Source organism: Trematomus bernacchii, unplaced genomic scaffold (genome assembly GCF_902827165.1).
Source record: "Trematomus bernacchii unplaced genomic scaffold, fTreBer1.1, whole genome shotgun sequence".
Taxonomy (NCBI): domain Eukaryota; kingdom Metazoa; phylum Chordata; class Actinopteri; order Perciformes; family Nototheniidae; genus Trematomus; species Trematomus bernacchii.
This window is the reverse complement of record NW_022987806.1, coordinates 1-24,280: the sequence shown is the minus strand read 5'-3', so window position 1 is coordinate 24,280 and position 24,280 is coordinate 1. Positions and strand designations below refer to the sequence as shown.

The window sequence follows — 24,280 nt, the reverse complement described above, 5'->3', positions numbered from 1 at the left end:
GTAATTTTGGAGAAACCAGCTCGAGTGCGCTAGGATTTGAAAATACACAGCCGGAAAAAATCTGCCACTTCCTTCAGACTTCCTTATAGAGCCCCTCCTCCAACACACACGAACGCGCACATGACCAATGAGGGCACGAGATAAGTTTGTGCACAGATGGAAGGCTGACAGGCAGGTAGGCCATCCAATCATTTGAGCCGGGCCGGCTCAAATGATTGGTCGTGCTTTTTACAGTACTACGGCTTCCACAGATGACATTTTTTTATGGATTTTTTTGTCAAAGCACTTCAGATATTCATTGCTATCGGGATGTTAAGAGCATTCCATGGAATATAACAAGAAGTGTATCTCGAGCCGGTTTCTCAAACTTACCTACCCCACCTTTAAAAGCATTTTAACATGAAGTAGGCATTTTTTTAGAAAAAGGTTTTTATTCTTTTGACAATATACATGGGAAACTCTCTTCAAAGGACGAGGAAGATTTCTTAATTTCACACTTTATTTGCTGGAGGATGAATACAAATATTATAAAAACTAAACAAGCGAGAACCACAGAGATAGAACACAGTAAAGAGTTAAGGAGAGAAGGAAGAGGTAACATATTCCCATAATTCATTTCTCCTCAGTGGCCTTGTCTGATGATGATATCCGACATGTCGTCCACCTTCACCAGCTCCAAATTCTGTGAAAAAGACAAAGAATATTCCACATTTTAAACTACAATAAAGGAAATTAATACTTTACATTCTTCAATACATGGCCACACATCTAATACTAAAATGTCCCCTTGTACAATGTTTTAGTAAGCATGTTTGGAACCATTTTCCCCATTTTTTTGTACAAGAAATGCCCCGTTATGTCTTTAAAAGAAAATTAATAGCAGAATACTGTACTGTATATTATAGTAGTAGGGCTTCAACTCCAATTACATGCACATTATTTACTCTCAAATGTATTTGGCATTCCCTTAAATATGATATAAAACAGAAAATCTCCAGACATTTTATTATATTAAGATGCTAAAAACTGCATATTGCATAATAAGTGGGACCCAAACTGTCACTGACCCTCAGCCACATCATAGACTTTATGCATTACATTAATGTTGCATCTTGTTTTTCATTATACATATTTTATACCAATCCTACTTCAACCATATTCAATGTAAATACTGCTATATTCTTTCTTTTTTTTTTGTGTTATTATAGTTTTCTTAAAATAGTTTTCTATCTGTGTTTTTAATTTGTGTTTTACTTGTATGTATGCACCACGACACCTAGTTTAATTCCTCGTATGTGTTACCTACCTGGTGATAAACCTGTTTCTGATTCTGATAATAATAATAGATTACATTTGTATAGCGCCTTTCAAGAGACCTAAGGCCGCTTTACATGGTGAACAAACAAACAAACAAACAAAAGGGGCAAATAACAAAGTAAAAAAATAACGATTCTGATTCTGATAAATATGCATCTATAAAACAAAATGTCACCTTTTCGTTGGCGAGGTGGAGCAGAGCGACGAAGGCCAGCGGCACCGAGAGGTTCTGAGCCATGGTGTTCGGCAGTCTGGACAAAGAGAGAAACACCATGCATTTTACTGAATATTCATCATAGTGTACAAACATGGTGCCTTCAAGGACAATAAGAACAATCTGATGATTACCAGATATTTTTCACAGTGTTTTGTTGGGTTTAACCTGTTAAGCCCGAGAGACCCCGGTACCGGGGCACTGCCGCAACATCTTGCAGGAAACAGTGTCTGAGGGCATGTTCATTTAATAAAACTATGAATGTTTTATATCCATGTAACGGGAAGAAACTCATCTAACTGATCTTTTTTTTTTTTTTTTTCAAAAGAAAACCTACAATGCTAACACTGAGCCTCTGAATTAGCAACGAGCGAAAAATGCTAACACCTTACTGCACCGAAAATCACTCACAAAACCTTATTATTTATCTTTTCACCACATCCAACACATCGATTCACATCGTGAGGTGACACAGAATCTATTGACACCGACATTACCACTGAATTATATGTATTTGCGACGTTATAAGCAAAAACGGACATCAAAACAGGTGACGCTAGGTAGCTAAAAATGCTAACATTTTTACCTTGGCTCTGTAGTCTCTCCAAAGTGGTCTTCAATGGCATTAAAACGATAAAAACGCTGCTGAAGTTAATCCAATGTGTCTGTGTCCCTTTGAAATGATTTCTGATAATCCATAAGCATTAAAACTGCTTTTCCGTTTCCAGATGTCAAAGCTAGAGATAGGTTCACTCTGATTGAAAATTACATGCGCGAAGCCCCCACCTTTTCTCTTCACAACATGTGTGTGTGGGGGACTCCCCCTTCGATTCTATTGGCTCTAACGGTCAGAAAGAGGTGTCAACCATCAAAATCGAGCAAGGGGGGCCAGAGATATGGAAAATCCACCCAAATGACCCCAGAAGTGGTTTCTTTTGGCTAAATCTCTCTAAAAAGGTCAAATGTCACTTGTTTTGCATCAATCTTGATACAGGGTACTTATATGTTGTACTTTGGATTCCTAAAGCTTTTAGTCTACCTTACCATCATCCAAGGGTAGTTTTCACTATAAGTAAAAAATAATTTTTGGACGGACACTATAATTTACAGTTTTTTACTATGTAAAATCTGAATTTTCTTTAAAATAAAAAACATCTATATTGATTCTGACTTTTCTAAATCCAACTCACAGGTTTATCATTACTTTGAGAAAAAAGATTATTAATTTAACCCTTTTAGAAGGGAAGATATGGTCATTTGTTCTGGGAATGTCATTTTCGAGCCTGAGACCTGAAAAACAGGCTCAGGGCTTAACAGGTTAAAAACAAATGACAGATGAGCAAAAACCTGCAGGACTTTTGCCGTGCTCAAAATACAAAATGGAGTCTTCTACAGAGATGGGAGAAGAACTCAAATCTTGTACTTGAGTAGAAGTACTCAGATCTTGTACTTGAGTAAAAGTAGAAGTACTCAGATCTTGTACTTGAGTAAAAGTACTGATAATTACTGTGCGTTAATTATTTTGTTCATACTGCTATTTATTTATAATGTATTATTGTTGTTTTATGTTATATTTCTACTGTTAATTGTATTGTAACCTTTAACTATTGTTGTTGTAATATTACCGTTCTGTTTTGTGCAATTTACTGAGTATAAATAATGGACAACACAAACCTTTTGTCTTTAGTATTTTTGCACTGAATGGAATACAAAGCTGATATTTTGTGAAAAAAGATAATAAAATATCAAATAAACCCTATTCAGCTGGCGTTTCTGAATAATCACGACGGCAGTTTTCTTCATATTTACTGCCAGTTCTTACAGTACTTTTGTACTACGTGCTGCTGTTGTTCTTTAACAGCTCTTATGAAACACATTTTTGAAAAACAACAAAAACAAAACAATGTAATTAAACCCAAAAATAGAAACACCAAGAACATTCTGTACACAAATCTTGTATTTAATTATTTTATACTAAATTTAATTAATTTCCTTTATGTTGTTTTGAGGCAATGGGCACAAGCCTCTTTGTTAGCACACACATCTTTTCTGTTTTTATTAATAAAAAATTCTTTCTGATTAGTGCACTATTTGTGTGTTTTTTGCTACTTAGACACACTTATAATACTTACATTATATACAGATCCGTTGATTTTAATTACATTTGTTGATTATATTTCACATCGTTAATCCAAATCTGTAAAGTAAGTAATGGTATTCAATAAATGTAGTGGAGTTAAAGTACACCATTTACCTCTGAACTGTAGTGGAGTAGAAGTACTAAGAGTAGCATAAAATGGGGATACTCAAGTAAAGTACCTCTAAATTGTACTAAAGTGCAGTACTTTTACTTCCCATCTCTGGTCTTCTATAACCAAGTAGAAACCCTGATCTCGGAATATTAAAATCTGTTAATTTGTTGCTCGTGTTCGTACCTCTGCAGCAGGATCTTTGTGGTCTGACTGAAAGCCTTCTCTCCAAACACTTCTGTTTTCTCCACAGCATCCGTCTCCTGCAGGGACATCAATAAAACACACTGTATTACAACCAGAAACACACATCTCTCAATTCTAGCACAAGAAGTGATTAATTAATAAATCAGTTTTTCAGAAACATGCTGGGCATTTTGAGAAAAAAGTTTGAATAATTTGTGAAGTTTGAATGTTTTGAGAAAAAAGTGTGAAAATAAGTTTGATTTTGAGATTTTTTTTTGAATATTTTGTGAAAAAACGTTTTAATAATTTGAGAAAAAAGTTGTTACAAAAAAATGCTGGAAATTTCCAGAAATTTTTGAAATGTTAAGGAAAAAGTTTGAATATTTTGTGAAAGTACTTTGAATATTTTGGTGAGAAAAGTTTGAATATTTTGAGGGGAAAGTTTGAATATTTTGAGGGGAAAGTTTGAATATTTTGAGGGGAAAGTTTGAATATTTTGAGGAGAAAGTTTGAATATTTTAAGATAAAAAGTTTGAAAATGTGTGAAAAAAAGTTTGAATATTTTGAGATTTCTTTAAAGGTAGGGTAGGTAAGTTTGAGAAACCGGCTAGAGATACACTTTTTGTTATATTCCATGGAATGCTCTTAACATCCCGATAGCAATGAATATCTTAAGTGCTTTGACAATAAATCCATAAAATAAATGTCATCTGTGGAAGCCGTAGTACTGTAAAAAGCACGACCAATAATTTTAGCCGGCCCGGCTAAAGTAACTGGATGGCCTACCTGCCTGTCAGCCTTCCATCTGTGCACAAACTTATCTCGTGCCCTCATTGGTCATGTGCACGTTCGTGTGTGTTGGAGGAGGGGCTCTGTAAGGAAGTGGCAGATTTTCTCCGGTTGTGTATTTTCAAATTCTAGCGCACTCAAGCTGGTTTCTCCAAAATTACCTACCCTACCTTTAATATTTTGTGAAAAAAAGTTTAAATATGTTGAGAAAAAAAGTTGTTACATTTTCTGAAAAACAAGATCTGAATTTCTGGACATACCAGAAATGTTGGAATCTTTTAGGAAAAAGTTTGAATATTTTGTGAAAGAAGTTTAAATAATTTGTGAAAAGATTATATTTATTTTGAGCAAAACATCTGAATGTATACACCTGAAGATGCAAAGTAAACCTTTGAGTGTTTTTTTACCTGCGACGGTTTGTCGGGGCTCTCGGTCAGGAGGCTCCACATGCCGTTCTTCAATCTCTTCATGTCCATCTTCTTCGCCGTTTTAGCGTAATTTATCTCTATCTTGTTGACCTGAAATACAGAAAGCAAACATGTAATGTTGGGAAAATACTGAATGTCCTCTTCCAACATGAGAGTAACATGATAACAAAGGTATCCCAACTGTAGCTGTGTACATGACAGGATGTCTGATTACCTAGAAGAGCATCAGGACTGTTTGAGGCATATGATAGCTATGTGATTAACATGATGATTCAGCCTCTATGGAGATAGACATATGACAAGCATGATCATTTCTGACGTGGAGCTAATCTGAAGTAAACATTGAACACTGCTTTCTATTCCTCCATCTTGTGACTGTGTAACTCCCTCTCTTGGATATCAGCATGTGAAGGACACTGTTCAGGAACTAGTTGATGCTCTGTATGTGATGACTACTTCCATTCTGGAGAGGATCAGAGATACATGGATCCTGAGATTGAAGCTCAAGCCGGTGACCAGTGATATTTTTCTAACATGTAACTACAAGTAAGGGTCAGGAAATATATATCAAGATACTTGTCTGGGGTTTCAACGCCTTGTTTAAAGTGGACCTATCATGCTATATTTGAATAATATAGTGTAGGACCATACCTATATAAGGCATATTTATACTTTTTTTTTCAAAATACCAAACAGATCATGCCTCATTTCGCTCAATTTAAAAATGTCTAGCTCTGGGCAGATTCTGTGAGAACAGCACCATCTACAGGCCTGGCATATGTACTACAGCGTCTCCAGCGCTTTCGAACGGCAATGGCCGTGGCTGTCTCCTCCTGATTGGTGGAGTTGGCCCAATAGCCGTAGCGCCACCGTCCTGACGTCAGGACAGTGTTCAAATCTGGATCAGTTTTTATCAGATCCGTTGCAGCCCCTTTTTTAGAGATTTGGGTATGGAGGAAAATAGAGAGGGTTGTGTTTTCTGACACTTGGTGAGTTCCCTGGAACACCGGGGACACATATTCATGTATAAAAGACGTACAAAAGTGCATTTTGCATGATAGGTCCCCTTTAACATTAAATGCAAGGATTTTACAGACTTATTCTCCTAGATTTTACAGATCGAGGTAATTTTTGCTATAAAAAGACGATTTTATTATTACATTGCTTTTTACTTTAAGAGCTTTTTCGAGGCAAGAAGAAACAAAAAAAAATGCTTTACATGACCCATTGTTTGTTTGTTTTTAACTTACAAGATATTGTTGTTCTCTATAAAATTCCCACACTTTAAAAGGATTTCAAAGATGTCCTAAAATATTGGTGACGGTATTATTTTATACAATATAAAGATAACACCTATTTTAACTAAATGAACACTAGTTTAAGGGAACATATGTTAAGAAATATTTAAATTTTTAAACAGGGATGTGTTTATTGGCTACAAATAGGAGAAAGTGTGTATAAAGAAATGTATTTTTCAATGTGTAGCCTGCCTAATATTGTAGTTTAATTGTAAATGCTATGTGATTGCACTCACATCTGCACACTAATGTAAATATATGTAACATGTTCATACAAATACTCAACTATTTACTGTGATATCTTGTTTCAATAGTGACTTTATCACTTTTTCTTTGCTGTATTATTATTATTGTAATTTGTATTCTATTTTTATCTTTACATTGTGTGAATAAACGCCTGCATTTCCCCAAGGGTATAAATAAAGCTCCAAATTATCTGATCCATTCTCTGAGATAATTCCAGTGAAGTAAATAAATTAGATTTTTGTGTCGTAACTATATTATTAAAACATCTTTTGAGCATTAAAGCCCGGCACTGACCCGATGCGGCTCCGGCACCAAATCCTGCTCCCCGTAGGTGGTGATTTCCTCCAGAGAGGGGGGGGGCAAGCTTTCTGCTGAAGGGTCGTCTGCAAACCCTTCAGCGTCATCATCACTGTCTCCACCCTGCAGAGGAAGACGGACACACACACACACACACACACACACACACACAATTAGACCTGTTGCAGAGGCAAAGTTAGATTTTGGACGTTGTTACATTTTCAGATTTTTTGGGGAGAAATTTTAGGAATAAAGTTTGAATATTTTGAGAAAAAAGTTAGAATATTTTGAGATTTTTTTGGGGAATATTTTGTGAAATAAAATTCAAATAATTGGAGAAAAAAGTTGTTACATTTTCAGAAAAACATGTTGAACATTTTAAGGGAAAAGTCTGAATATTTTAAGGGAAAAGTTTGAATATTTTAAGAGAAAAGTTTGAATATTTTGAGATATAAATCAGAGAGGCAAAGTTAGATTTTTGGACGTTGTTACAAGGAGAAGAGCTGGAATATTAAAAAGATGTCTGATGATAATCCTCTATCATTAGATCCTCATGATATCATAAACAGGCTTGGGGAGGAACTGGTTTTAATAAAAACATATTGAATGTAAAGAAATATAAGAAGCAGTTCAGACCTGGAGACCTGGACAGAAGTTGGCCGTGTCGTTGGCGTTGTTGTAGTCGTAATCTCCGATTCCTTCTCCCACCTCTCCTGACAGCCTCTTCTGGCCCTCCTGAGTCAACTATAGGTACAAAAACAAGATATTAAAACACAAAAACATGATACCTGAGGCCTGTACTACGAAGCTGGTTCAACCTAACCTGGATATGTTGGAGTTAGCCGGTTGGCCCAATCCAAAACATACGCGCTCTCGCTAAGCTGTACTACGACGCTGGTTATCAAGTGGATCGCTCAAGCCAGCCGTGTCCTATCTAGTTAGGTGCGCGTTCACATGAAAGGGGTGGTATTTGGAGCATTCGACCAATCACAAACATGGACAAGCGTACTGACAGCGAAGGGTCATACTTCCTGAATGAAAAGTGAACTTTAATATTAGTCAAATATGAAGAAGTTAAACTTTAAACATCCATGACTTAAACACTGTATCCAGGATAAAAGCCACATAGCTGCACCTGCAAGGTGAATACAGCTGGTAAAAGAAAAAGCGTTTGAATGCGTACATTAACAGGTTTATGAAATCACTGCCCCGTCCAAGACACGAGTGGATCTGACTTTAATTACATTTGACTCGAGTGTTTCGTCAACTTAATGTAGGGCTGTGCAATTAATCGTATTTTAATCGCAATTACGATTTTGGCCTGCCACAATTACGAAAACAACATAATCGAAAAAAACGATTATTTTTGCTTTGCTAGGTTGTGACAGTGCACTGCAACATATTTGATCAAATGTGTTTGTATTTATCATATTTATATATGTTTAGTAGCTTGTTGAAGTGCGCTCCAAAATATTTGTTGATCTTGTTTATTGGTATTTATTATTTTGATATTATTTCTTTAAATGTATCATTTATTTAATTTATTTTTGTATTGGTTTTTCAGTTGAATTATACGCTCAGGGAAATCAACAGTTAAAAAGATACTGTGCAAATTATTATTTGTATTTAAAAGTTCAATAAATGGATGTTTTCAAAGCCATGAATAATCGTATTTAATAATCGTGATATCAATTATTGACCAAAATAATCGTGATTATGATTTTTGCCATAATCGCACAGCCCTAACTTAATGTGTTGCTTAAAATAATACTTCTGCATACAGTATGTGACACTGTGAGTGTTGCACGGCCAGATACGGCTCAAGAAGCTGACTCAGATAAGGAAATATATGATACATTATGATGTGATATGATATGAATGATAATGGCACACATCGACGTCTGCACTCACAGTGCCGCGGACTGTACTTAATGTTACTCTGATCCGGTTACTTATGTCGTGGCAGATATTTAAGTAAGCTTTCTTAACGCTAATGTTCTAATAGTCAGATTGCTCTGAAGATGGGAGGGGATATTCTATTAATTTTCACGTTCACACAGTCAGTTGATTTTGGCCGGCTGTCTTTCCTGCAACGGCAGTTTTTCTGTATTTCCTCTATCCTGTAATATGACTTGATCGCTTTAAACTCCGCACACGGAGCTCTGATTGGTCAGCAGGCGGTGCTTTCACTGAGTTGATCTCTTAGCCTGCCACCCTGAAGTCAGCCGGCTAAGCGAAAATCCGGCTTCGTAGTACAGGCCTCTGGAGTATTTTTGGATCCTGTTGTATTTTTGACTTTTTATTTTTTTAATTATCCAGAATATTGTATATTTTTTTGTTGATATTTCATATAAGATATCATATTTTTCATTTTATTTTTAATTGTTAATTCTCTTTTCGACTTTTTAAAGAATTTAAAGTATTGTATTATAAAGTCTGATCATTAAAGTATCTATCCATCTATCCATCCATTTGTCTATCTATCCATCTATCCATCTATCCATCTATCCATCTAACCAGTTACAGATATTCAGAGCACATTATATGATAACTGTAGCATGTATAAACTTTCTGGAAGTCAAATTTAGAATAAAAAGCAGACAACAATTAGAATTATACAACATTTGTCTGATGTTTGCGTGGACTTAATTGATGAATAATGTCACGCACTGGTTACCGGTGTCCTTCAGAAGTGCTTTTAATCATTTACATAACCTTGCCCCGACATATTTAAGTGGCTGTCTCTCATTTTATCAACCTGCAAGGACACTAATCCTCCAATGCTTCACTTTTAAAAGTATCTAGAGTGCTTTACAAGAAAACTGGAGAGGCTGCTTTCTGTTTTTATGGCCCCAAACCATTTGATCTTTGAACAGCAACCTCAATTGGAATTTTTAAAAAGTAAATTAAAGACCTATCTTTTTGATTTGGCTTATCATTTTTAGTAGTATTGTATTGTTTTTACATATTTTGATTATGTTCCTCATTTGTTATTGTCATTTTTTTGTCATACTCTATAAAGCACTTTGGGCTGTGAGTCAAATTTAGAATAAAAAGCTGACAACCATTATGCGACATTTTTGCTGATATTTACTTGGACTTAATTGATGAATAATGTCAAGCTTCAGCCAACAGTTGACTGTATTTCTGAAGGGGATGTGTGTGTTTTATTGCGTGTCGACCTTTGACCTTTCACTCACCGAGCTGGAGGGCTTGAGGTTGAGCTGGGACAGGCTCTCTGGGGGAAACTGGAAGTCTGCGGGCAGAGTGGTCTTCTTGTTGCTCACACTGAGGGCAGACTTACTGATGGTGGTGGCCGCCTGAGAAGAGAGGAAGTAGGACATGTGAGATTGGAGATACTGGTATCATATGAAACTAGATCAGTGTTTCTCATGCCAAGGACCACTTGACCAATAATAAAAAACACACACGGACCACCGAACTCCCCAAATATCCAAAAACAATAGGCCTGCTTACCACTCCAACAGTTTATAACAAATTACAGCCTCACCTTCTCTGTATCGCCTCGTTCATACATTAAATCAACAATACAAATACAACCACAGATTCTACAAGTATTTCCTTCATATGTAATTTTAAATGCTCAGCTTTTACACCTCATATGAAACGTAGACTACATTTATTACGGAGTTTATGTCCGAATATCTTTGGCTACTGAGAGAAATGCAAAATGCACCGCTTTTAGTACGACACAAACCTCCGCTGTGGATTTTCTAAATAGAAAATACAGTAAAGCTATGGTTGCAGTCCCAAGTTTAACATGAATTCAACGATAAACACAAGTTAATTATTTACAGTGTTCCATTTATTTAGCATTGTTTACGCACTGCGTGTCTCTGTTACCACCTATACAAGTCACTTTTAAACAATTTGAGAAACACTTTGAATGTATTATTTACATTTTACCAATATACTCACGGACCACTAGGGGTCGCTCACGGACCACATATTGAGAAACACTGAACTAGATAGTGGCAGGAGGCTAAATACAGCTACAAATAGCACAGGGGGGTTTCTGTATACCGAGATCTCTCCCTACAACGCTGAAATGTAATCCCACAATGCAACAGTGGATATATTTTGTGTCTGGCTCTTACTCTGGTGGTGCGGAAGAACGCGTCGAAGTTGACGTCATCATTGAAGTCGATCTCCACCGTCTTCTTGGGTTTCCTTTTACGCGGCTCCTTGTCGGGCATATGGTCCACTGTAAAAGATAGAGTACATTTTAAAAAACCCAGAAAGGTGGTTTCTACTTCTTACATTTTGAACCCAAATACCTGTACTTTCTACTTCTTACATTTTGAACCCAAATACCTGTACTTTCTACTTCTTACATGTTGAACACAAATACCTGTACTTTCTACTTCTTACATTTTGAACACAAATACCTGTACTTTCTACTTCTTACATGTTGAACACAAATACCTGTACTTTCTACTTCTTACATTTTGAACCCAAATACCTGTACTTTCTACTTCTTACATTTTGAACCCAAATACCTGTACTTTCTACTTCTTACATGTTGAACACAAATACCTGTACTTTCTACTTCTTACATTTTGAACACAAATACCTGTACTTTCTACTTCTTACATGTTGAACACAAATACCTGTACTTTCTACTTCTTACATGTTGAACACAAATACCTGTACTTTCTACTTCTTACATTTTGAACACAAATACCTGTACTTTCTACTTCTTACATTTTGAACACAAATACCTGTACTTTCTACTTCTCTTCTTACATGTTGAACACAAATACCTGTACTTTCTACTTCTTACATGTTGAACCCAAATACCTGTACTTTCTACTTCTTACATGTTGAACACAAATACCTGTACTTTCTACTTCTTACATGTTGAACACAAATACCTGTACTTTCTACTTCTTACATGTTGAACCCAAATACCTGTACTTTCTACTTCTTACATGTTGAACACAAATACCTGTACTTTCTACTTCTTACATGTTGAACCCAAATACCTGTACTTTCTACTTCTTACATGTTGAACACAAATACCTGTACCTTCTACTTCTTACATTTTGAACACAAATACCTGTACTTTCTACTTCTTACATTTTGAACCCAAATACCTGTACTTTCTACTTCTTACATGTTGAACACAAATACCTGTACTTTCTACTTCTTACATTTTGAACACAAATACCTGAACTTTCTACTTCTTACATGTTGAACACAAATACCTGTACTTTCTACTTCTTACATTTTGAACACAAATACCTGTACTTTCTACTTCTTACATTTTGAACACAAATACCTGTACTTTCTACTTCTTACATGTTGAACACAAATACCTGTACTTTCTACTTCTTACATGTTGAACACAAATACCTGTACTTTCTACTTCTCACATGTTGAACACAAATACCTGTACTTTCTACTTCTCACATGTTGAACACAAATACCTGTACTTTCTACTTCTCACATGTTGAACACAAATACCTGTACTTTCTACTTCTCACATGTTGAACACAAATACCTGTACTTTCTACTTCTCACATTTTGAACACAAATACCTGTACTTTCTACTTCTTACATGTTGAACTCAAATACCTGTACTTTCTACTTCTTACATTTTGAACCCAAATACCTGTACTTTCTACTTCTTACATGTTGAACACAAATACCTGTACTTTCTACTTCTTACATGTTGAACTCAAATACCTGTACTTTCTACTTCTTACATTTTGAACACAAATACCTGTACTTTCTACTTCTTACATGTTGAACACAAATACCTGTACTTTCTACTTCTTACATGTTGAACCCAAATACCTGTACTTTCTACTTCTTACATGTTGAACCCAAATACCTGTACTTTCTACTTCTTACATGTTGAACACAAATACCTGTACTTTCTACTTCTTACATTTTGAACCCAAATACCTGTACTTTCTACTTCTTACATGTTGAACTCAAATACCTGTACTTTCTACTTCTTACATGTTGAACCCAAATACCTGTACTTTCTACTTCTTACATGTTGAACACAAATACCTGTACTTTCTACTTCTCACATGTTGAACACAAATACCTGTACTTTCTACTTCTCACATGTTGAACACAAATACCTGTACTTTCTACTTCTCACATGTTGAACACAAATACCTGTACTTTCTACTTCTCACATTTTGAACACAAATACCTGTACTTTCTACTTCTTACATGTTGAACTCAAATACCTGTACTTTCTACTTCTTACATTTTGAACACAAATACCTGTACTTTCTACTTCTTACATGTTGAACTCAAATACCTGTACTTTCTACTTCTTACATTTTGAACACAAATACCTGTACTTTCTACTTCTTACATGTTGAACACAAATACCTGTACTTTCTACTTCTTACATGTTGAACACAAATACCTGTACTTTCTACTTCTTACATTTTGAACACAAATACCTGTACTTTCTACTTCTTACATTATGAACCCAAATACCTGTACTTTCTACTTCTTACATGTTGAACACAAATACCTGTACTTTCTACTTCTTACATTATGAACCCAAATACCTGTACTTTCTACTTCTTACATGTTGAACACAAATACCTGTACTTTCTACTTCTCACATGTTGAACACAAATACCTGTACTTTCTACTTCTTACATTTTGAACACAAATACCTGTACTTTCTACTTCTTACATGTTGAACACAAATACCTGTACTTTCTACTTCTTACATGTTGAACACAAATACCTGTACTTTCTACTTCTTACATGTTGAACTCAAATACCTGTACTTTCTACTTCTTACATTTTGAACACAAATACCTGTACTTTCTACTTCTTACATGTTGAACCCAAATACCTGTACTTTCTACTTCTTACATGTTGAACCCAAATACCTGTACTTTCTACTTCTTACATGTTGAACACAAATACCTGTACTTTCTACTTCTTACATGTTGAACACAAATACCTGTACTTTCTACTTCTTACATGTTGAACCCAAATACCTGTACTTTCTACTTCTCACATGTTGAACACAAATACCTGTACTTTCTACTTCTTACATGTTGAACACAAATACCTGTACTTTCTACTTCTCACATGTTGAACACAAATACCTGTACTTTCTACTTCTCACATTTCCCAAACAGGCTGGTTCCTTTAGTTTGAATGTGTGTTTGGTGGCGTGATCATTATTATTTAGAGTCATTGCGTGCCTATTGATTTGAACACGATCCGTGTATCCATCATTTCCTGGTCTTCTCTAAAGAAGAGGGACCAATGAAAACGTTGTCATGTTGCCGTTGTTCAGCATGGAAACATTCATTAGCTAACAATGACATTATTGTTCTATTAATATAAAGGGAGGTCAGGTACTCTTTAAAACAGCCTTTTATATTAATAGAACAATAATGTCATTATCTAACAATGACATTATTGTTCTATTAATATAAAAGGGAGGTTATATTTGATATTAATTTCCACTCACGCTTGTGTTTGGGTTTGAACTGCCAGTACCCGGGCCCGGCCCAGGCGGCCATGGTTCTGGGGCTGAAGTAGGAATACTCTCTGGGCTGAGAGGACAGCTGCATACACATGGTGGCGATGTCTCCCTCTCCGATGGGAATAACGTCCCTGAAGCGACAACACAGCAGCATGAGGACACATTAAACAGTACACACACACACACACACACGAACCCTTTTTGCATGATCTAAATGGATTAAATATCTACGTGTGATCCACCGAAACCAATATTTTCCAATGAGCATCCAATGAATCAGGATTCTGTTAACGAGGCTGGATTGTTTGTATTTTAACCCTTTCAGTATGGCCTAATGAATTAAATATGTGAGCCTGAGATTATACAAAATACAATCAAACAAATCAGTCTGTAGTCTGTGATAAAAGGGTAAGTGTCTCTACTCCTCATTAGAAAACAAATATAACTGTTCAATCATAAAATCCCCGATCTTACTGCGCGCTGTCGAAGCCGGAGTTTATACAAATCTTATCAAATATAGCACCTCAGAAAAGTAAAATAACTATATCTCTTGACACCTTTAAAAAGCCCTCAAGTCCCACCTATTTGCCAAGGCCTTCTGCTCCTAGTTTATTTGTTTTACCATTTGTCTGACTGTTTTTCTGTAAAGCGACCTCGAGTCCCCTGAAAGGCGCTATATAAATGTAAGCAGTTATTATCATTATAAATGAATACACTTATCTGATACACCCGATGTCTCTTAAGCCCCTTTTTAACCCCAGTAACTTTCCCAGGGGGCTAGGAAACGTTTGAGGTGTTTCAACCACAGTGACCAGGGTCTGAAATACTTCTGCAGACATGTTATCATAAAAGAGCTATGGATAGTATGTTTAGGGGTGGCGTTGGCAACGAAGATCTTACCTCCCGCTGCCAGATCCAGACGCCTCGCAGCGCTCCTTGAACTCCTTCCCTCTTTCCTCACAGTCGGCATCGTCGTAGTCGGCGTCAAAGTCGGGTCCGTCGTCCTCCTCGGGCTCCGGCTCAGCGTTCACATCGAACACGTGGTCGCCCTGCTGCATCTTCTCCAGCAGCTGGTTCTTCGTCTGCAGGGAGGTTCACAGGGTCGGGATTATTACGATGCTCGAATACCTTTGGAAATATGTTTCTAATTTAATTTATAATATAAGGTTTGGTGGTTTCTCTGACCTGCTCAGGGTCCCAGCTGGTGAAGGAGAAGTCCTGCAGCGACGGGCAGATGGAAGTTTTCTCTTTGGAGCGCTGAAGTCCAGCTGCAGGAAACACACAGAGATGATGTTATACTGAGGAATAGATAACACTTAATGGAAGTGGAGTGGTGCAGGAATGAGTCCAAAAACCCAGAAAATAGTCAGCCTTTTATCCCTTCCTGTCCACAGGTCAATGCTTTCTGAATGTGTTTATGGTTGTTTTCTTGAAATAAGGTCAAGAGATGTTTCTCCTACGACAAAAAATGCACCAGTAAATACCCCACTGGTGAATTTAAAAATGGAGGTTGCTAACAAGTGTCATCACGCCCAACATTAGCCACCTTTAGCTTAACGGTGGTGACGTGAAGTCATGTGACCGTGCTGTCAGAGTTCCCGTTAGCCGGTAATTACCGGTAAAATATGCTGAAGACCGGCAAATCTAAATCTCTCCGGTCAAAATGTCCGGTCAAAATAATTTTCCCTTAGCGCAATACCGCATCAGTTGCGCCACTTATGTGACAGACAAGAAGAGTATGTGACAGACAAGAAGAGTATGTGACAGACAAGAAGAGTATGTGACAGACAAGAAGAGTATGTGACAGACAAGAAGAGTACGTGACAGACAAGAGGGGTACGTGACAGACAAGAAGAGTACGTGACAGACAAGAAGAGTACGTGACAGACAAGAAGAGTACGTGACAGACAAGAAGAGTACGTGACAGACAAGAAGAGTATGTGACAGACAAGAAGAGTATGTGACAGACAAGAAGAGTATGTGACAGACAAGAAGAGTATGTGACAGACAAGAAGAGTCTGTGACAGACAAGAAGAGTACGTGACAGACAAGAAGAGTACGTGACAGACAAGAAGAGTCTGTGACAGACAAGAAGAGTCTGTGACAGACAAGAAGAGTACGTGACAGACAAGAAGAGTACGTGACAGACAAGAAGAGTACGTGACAGACAAGAAGAGTACGTGACAGACAAGAAGAGTATGTGACAGACAAGAAGAGTATGTGACAGACAAGAAGAGTCAATTCTAATGTCTCACACGTAACGTGGAGAAAGAGTGTCCTGTATGGGTTGATTGTGCGTTGATCTGTTGGTAATGCCTCTGGGTTCCGGTGGGCATGTAAACAAATGCATAATTATACGCAATACTTATGGCCTCACCCAGTTGCATAGCGACGCTTATTGTTTAGGTGTCTTTTAATAAGCAGGTAGTCATATCATTAGCTAGAACAAGCTAGAACTGATCGATATGGACATAAACGCAAGTGAAGTCTAATCTGACGGGAGAGAGAGACCAGCTGCTGCTGACGAGTCGACACGCAGCTCTGCATGATCACCTGCAGCGGTGAGCGGAGCAAAACACACACTTCAGGTTAGAATATCACACGTAGCTATTTTAATTACCTCTCAAACTACCTGAACTAGTTATAGATACGTTTAGTTTTACTGTCGGGTCACTCATTACTGGATCCGCGAGCTGTCAGGAGAGGGGGAGAGCGCTCCGTTTATTATTCCCGCGTTTTTGTAAGTTACTGTACACGTTTGAATAATGTAGTTAATCTACTATAATTAGTTTGCTTAATATCGAATCATATCAATTTGTTTTAAAGCTCAATAAATAACAAAGAAGAAGATTTCAACTTTAACGGACATGTTGACCGGCAAAAAAATATTCTAACGGGAACTCTGCGTGCTGTAGTTCCTTTATAGCCCAACATTAGCCGCCTTTAGCTTAGCGGTGGTGACGTGAAGTCATGTGACCGTGCTGTAGTTCCTTTATAGCCCAACATTAGCCGCCTTTAGCTTAGCGGTGGTGACGTGAAGTCATGTGACCGTGCTGTAGTTCCTTTATAGCCCAACATTAGCCGCCTTTAGCTTAGCGGTGGTGACGTGAAGTCATGTGACCGTGCTGTAGTTCCTTTATAGCCCAACATTAGCCACCTTTAGCTTAGCGGTGGTGACGTGAAGTCATGTGACCGTGCTGTAGTTCCTTTATAGCCCAACATTAGCCACCTTTAGCTTAGCGGCGGTGACGTGATGTCATGTGACCGTGCTGTAGTTCCTTGATAGCCCAACATTAGCCACCTTTAGCTTAGCGGCGGTGACGTGATGTCATGTGACCGTGCTGTAGTTCCTTGATAGCCCAACATTAGCCACCTTTAGCTTAGCGGCGGTGACGTGATGTCATGTGACCGTGCTGTAGTTCCTTGATAGCCCAACATTAGCCACCTTTAGCTTAGCGGCGGTGACGTGATGTCATGTGACCGTGCTGTAGTTCCTTGATAGCCCAACATTAGCCACCTTTAGCTTAGCGGTGGTGACGTGAAGTAATGTGACCGTGCTGTAGTTCCTTTATAGCCCAACGTTAGCTTTTTACTTCACAAATCATAAAGTGTCGTAGTATGTGGAGATTATCCTGCTGAACTAACAGATAAGTATCATAAACGATGAAATCATTTCTTATTATATCCTATTGGCTTTTTATGGAGGGAACCAGATAGATGCTGCCTTCAGGGTCATATCATATCTCATCCATGCACATTATTGAAGCTTTTAAATGTTTTCTTTACCCATGAAGGGGGATGCAGGGACGGTCAGGGGTCGGGGGGGAGAGTAGGAGGGAGTGGACTGCAGCAGGGTCATGTTGGAGGGAAACAGCAGCTCGCAGCGACTGTTCTGACAGAAGAGGACGGACAGGAAGACGCCCGCCGTGCTGCTCTCATCGAACGAGGCGGCCATTCTCTGAAACATGGGGTCCACCTGGGGGGAAGAGAGATTTATTAATATAAGTCAAATGAAAACAGGAGCAAGGTCAAAACATATTATATATTGCACTCAAACAGAGTCCAGAGTAAAATGTCCTTCATATATGTTGGTTATCTGAACATGAGGATCAGTGAAAGGGGATTTAAATCTCTCAAAGCTCCTGAGATGATAGCCGACTGACCCACGTCTAAACATTTATCTTACTCATCACAAGCAATCAGTCATTATTCAGCAGATATTTAAATGTTTTTGAAGTTTTCACCACTGATTGAATATTAAACTGGTCTCATAAATGATGGAAAAAGAGGAACTCAACCTGGAAATACCATTTAAAATATTCATTTTGAGTGTAAATAGGTCAAATTAGATCGATAACGGATTGAACAATGATGCAAAATGCTTGATTAATACCAGAAGATAACCACAACAACAAGCAAACTTAAGGGAACACAACGCGATAGCAGGAGACCGAATAAAACCCACCGTTACCTTGAGTGTAATATCGGGGCTCAACGCTAACTTTTAAAAGTGGTTGCCAGGCTGGTTGCCAGGCATCAGCTTTTGGTTGCCAAAACTGAAAATACAGTTGCCATTTTTAGTCACCTTATATTTTAAATAATTAAGATACTATACCGTTATACATCAACTTAATAATGAAAATGTGACACAAAAGAATGTTCAAATGCTTTACAATAAGTAATTAACACAATTATTTGAAACTTAAGTGGTAGTAAACTTGTCCACCCTCAATTGCTGGTATACAAAATACCAGTAGTGCAGCTGTTGTTATGTTCTTCACAGATCCCTCACAAATGAATTGAGCAAGTCACTAGTTTCTTGGTCATCTGTTGTCTCCCTTTCAAATGTGGGTTTCTTGACCTTTGTGCTGACCCCCACCATAGATCCATTGGCCCTTCAGCATTGAAGTCTTGACCTTTGTGCTGACCCCCACCACAGATCCACTGGCCCTTCAGCATTGAAGTCTTGACCTTTGTGCTGACCCCCACCACAGATCCACTGGCCCTTCAACATTGAAGTCTTGATTGGCCAGACTAATACATTTCTAATGTTAAATAAATGAAAACCATTCACAGTTAAGAATTAGATATTAATTATTAATGCTGTAAATTACCTTTAATATGTCTAACTATATTTAAAATGTGTTACCTTTTTATAGAAGTGATTATATTTGTATGCCAATATTTTCCTATGGTAAAGTTTCGTTTAGCACTTTTATTTTGGTAGTAATAAGATCGGGACTCTTATTTTGAAGGAACTTTTACCGGAAGTGAATGCACAACGGAGGAGAATATACTTATATTTCGCCTCCCAAGACTTTACACATTTCCTCTTTGCTTTCGTTCGGGTTCATCTTGCGCTATATCAGTTGAATCACTTTGGACATTCGTTTGAGATGTTGACGGGTTGGCCGAACTTTTTACCCCACAGTCAAACAACTTAATTTGCTTCGCCATTTTTTGTAAAACAAACACACCACGCACGCGAGTAAATGTGCATCGCTTTCTGGCTCCGTAATCACACCAATGCACGTGCAACATAAGTATCAGGTTCCGACTGGTCACAACAATAATTAAATATCACTCTTAATACAACAAATAATTAACATTTATCTATTTTGGGGTGCACATTTAGCGGTTTGCTGTCCTTATTTCTTTATGTTAAAAAGTGGTTGCCACTGATGGCAACCAAAGGCCAAGAAGTGGTTGACATTTTTTCTGAATGGATGCCAATGGCCACCATTACTGTCGAGCCCTGAATATATACTTATATACTAGGAAATATAGTATTTACTACCGTTATCTTCCAGCTACTATCCCACATTACTTTCTCAGGAATCCTGAAGTCAAATGTAAAACCTTTTAAGACCTTTTTTAAGACCCTTTCCATACATTTTAAGACCTCATCGCCACTTTGAGTTCTAACCGGTTACATTGGCGACACATTTTACCTCACATTTACTATATACAGTATTGATTGTCCTTCCTCCTTATCTTCCAACCATTTGGACGCAGACTTGCATTTCCCCATAACGATGTTGTTTAACAACCGGCGTAAACGGACCTTCGCACGCTATCAAGCAGTGAGTGTGCGATGTCCTGTTCAGATGACGTCAAATCCAACGGGATGCCATAAATAAACTACACAGAATCACACTACACACCTACGCAATCATTACATTCAGGCAGACTGTAGAATACAACCTCTTTGGACAATTTATATACTTATTGGAAACTAGCTACAACATGTAATACCTTGGAAAATGCCGTTTAATTATTTTTAATAGCCTTCATTTTCACTAAATTGATCAACTTTGAATACTTTTTAAGACCCCGCGGACACCCTGCTTCTACTTACTTAATTTTCTTTCTTTATGCTGCTACTTAACTTGTTACTTTAAAAAGGGAATATGTAATTATTATTTGATTTAAAATGATTATTATATGTGCTTGCCGCTTTACTAAATACTGTTTATTATTTTGCTGTAACGAGGTAAAACTTCCCTCTGTGGGACTAATAAAGGAATAATTCTGATTCAAATTATATATATCTCAAGGTAATGTAAGTACACAACTCGACAGAATATCGAACATATGTCAAGTCGGGTTTTTTTAAATATATTTTAATGCAGAATTATTACATATTATATGTTTAACTTTAGTAAAGGAACTACATTTAGTTTTTCAGCTCGAAACACAGGTTTAGTTCCTGAGTTTGAGCACAAAAACCGATGATTTCATAGATTTTAAGAATTAGAAAATGGTAAATATTCATATGAATTGTTAGGTTGATTCTGTCCAACTATCATCGTATTAGAAAAGGTGTTAAATATGTTCCTGTAAAGACGCCCCCGTACCTCACACTTCCTCTCAGACTCGGCGCTGTTGATGTTTCCCAGGTTTTGCTCCACAGTTTTCTTCGGGGGTCTCTTTTTCTTCGGCTGCTTGGTGGTCGCTTCACCGTCCCCGTCGTTTTCATCATCCTTTGAACCCTGGTCTGGAAAAAAAGGACACAAAAAATGTCAAATATTGGATTCAATTTGTAGGAAAAAGGTGATAAATCCTGCATGCTATCTCCAGTGGGATTCAGTCTATTAAAAATTGTAATCCGACAATGTATGAAAATACACATTGGAGAGGGTCTCACCTTCTCCAGGTTTGGTCTCGGCCCCCAGACCCCCCAGGACCCTGTAGGCATCGGCATGAACAGCATCTACCCTCACAGCATAGATCTTAGTGCTGGCATCCAAAGTACCAGCTGCCACCTGCAGGAGGAAAGCACACAGAACACACAGGTCCATTTGAGGTTTTGTAACACTAAGGGGCAATGTGTGACATAATGGGTGTCAAATAAAGAGGAAGGGGATTTTTGTGACAGTTGTTTTTAATTTAGAATAACAGTTTAGTAAAGAAATGTGCAATAAAACAATTACATTAAATATAATATAAAAAAACAACATAAGACGTTTAATAAAAGACTAAAATTAAATAGAATAAAATATGTATTAAAACATTCCAAGATAGATAAAATAAATATATATTTTGAAAAGGTAAGAATTTGTAAAAATGTGCACATTGTATATAAGATTAAAACAATAACTAAATTCAAATATATATGCAATAAAAAATAAGTATTTATACATTATATTATTAATTCTGATAATGATTTTTCCATTGCAACCTCAAATGACACGGCTCATAATCAGACCTTTGTAAGGTTTTTAATCTGAGTGCCACAGATTTGATCAAAGTAAGAAGATTGATTTGTTTGTCAGATAACACACTTTTTAAGTCATTTAACACATGACTGCTCTACTTCACTGGGTTCAAGACCTTTAAAAAGGAGAATGAAAAACGTTTTAGGTCCTAAATCACAGTTCCTCCAAAGAACAAAGAAAGCATACTGGTTTATAAAATGATCAAAACACACATTTTTTTGTTCTACAGGTGATGCAAAGTGTTAGCTACATGTTTTTCAACTTCAGGAAACAAGGGAGTTGTTATAAGAGTGGACAAAAAACAACAACTCATACCTTGAAGTTTGTGAGCTCAGAGTCCTTCTGTTTGAGAATATCAGCCATGTAATCAATCAGATGCAGACCAAAGGCATTCTTGGTGGTGATTTTCTGCCAAAAAAAGAAGAAAGCCATGCGTAAATATTTGATTTTTCTTTTCAAGTTTTACCACCATTACAGAAAGATAGATATCCAGTACATCTACGTTTAGGGATGATCGATATCGGCCGATACTCACTCTCTGCCGATCGAGCAGGTGCTCTCTAAAAATGCCGAATGCATGACGTAAAATTATGACGTAAAATACATAACACTTTTCTCTGTGCGCGGCAAAACAAGCTCGCCAACATGGCTTCACCAGTCTGGCAGTAACTGGTGTCGAGTGTCCGAAAAAGACAATAAAATAGCGGTATGCAACGTGTGTGTGAAGCAGAAATCCTGCAGCTCCACCCGCTGTGACGGACCGGTGAGCGGAGCAACACACACACTAAGGCGCCGTTTACACGAGGAGAAAACTGCTTGTATCTGCATAGTTTCGCGTGCGTATAGCCCTATTATTTACACGAGGCCGATAGAAACTGACCCCACAAACGATAACGGGTCCCAAGGTGGATAGATTTGCAAACAAAACGCTCTGGGGGGTCAACCGAGTCCGTGTAATCACCTCTATACGAATATTTCCTGAAAAAATAGCGATAGCCCCACCTCTCCTGCTCACTGCTGTAGCAACTATCAAAAATAGCTGTGTTAATTAAACGCACAAGGGGTTCTTGAATGAAATAATATTATAAAAGGCAAACCAGAATTGTTAACGCCCAATATACTCCTTAAACAAAATAAACAGAGTCAGATTTCATGCATTGATCCATTATATTGACAAAGGAGCGATCTCACCCGGTGTTTGTAGAGAATATCTCTCTTTCTAAGAAACATTTACATTTTACATTTAAATCCCGCTCATGCGCAATTCATTTGCCGTCTCGACGCGGGAGAGTGTGGCTGTCTCCTCTCTGCTCTGACTGCAGCTGAGCTGCTGCGGGGTGAGCGCCTGTGAGTACTATGGGAGGGCAGAGGGGCTCACGGCAGCACCCGCGGCTCGTTAACTGCTGAACAATATGTGAGTCTCCAAACACCAGAAAAGTCCCTAATAACACCATTACAAGTCGTTAAATTAGTCGTTAGTCGCTTTTGACAAAAATAAGTAGCCGGAGGGTTTGGAAAGCCACCGAATTTAACGAGAAAGTCGCCATGTTGGCAACACTGGAAGGGTAGCCATGGCAACATTGTTGCGCGGCTGCTTCTGGGTCTTCTTCTGCTGCTTTTGGTGTATTTTGGCGGAAGTTACAGCGCCACTTACAGGCACGGCATATGTACTACAGCGTTTCCAGCGGCCTCGTTTGAACAGACACGTTAAATGAAACTAATGCATGTGAACGGAAGACTTTTTTGAATACGCATACTGTGCATAAACGCAAACGGTCCCGTGTGAGCGGGGCCTAAGAGTTAGACCTAACACACTTAGCTATTTGATCTATCTCTGGAACAAGATAAACTAGTTATACATATATTTATTCTTCACTGTCGGGTCACTCATTACTGGATCAGTGAGCTGCAGGAGATACTGACAGGCTGTCAGGAGAGAGAGAGAGGGGGAGAGAGAGAGAGAGAGAGAGAGAGAGAGAGAGAGAGAGATAGAGAGATCGAGAGATAGAAGAAGAGATAGAGCGAGAGAGAGAGAGA

The 24,280-nt window shown here is 37.7% G+C and overlaps 1 protein-coding gene across 1 annotated transcript; it reads right to left on the bottom strand.

Annotated features, from left to right (window-relative positions):
- Positions 1-411: 411 nt before the first annotated feature.
- Positions 412-22,651, bottom strand: ncaph (non-SMC condensin I complex, subunit H; the record flags this gene model as incomplete). The annotated part of the gene is given in 15 exon segments (XM_034150855.1): positions 412-682; positions 1,493-1,568; positions 3,967-4,043; positions 5,163-5,273; positions 7,022-7,147; positions 7,661-7,768; positions 10,225-10,344; positions 11,143-11,249; positions 14,511-14,656; positions 15,426-15,607; positions 15,711-15,793; positions 18,312-18,501; positions 21,383-21,522; positions 21,673-21,790; positions 22,559-22,651. Coding segments are annotated over 15 exon segments (1,737 nt in total), but the record flags the coding sequence as incomplete, so codon positions are not given.
- Between the last annotated feature and the right edge of the window lie 1,629 nt (positions 22,652-24,280).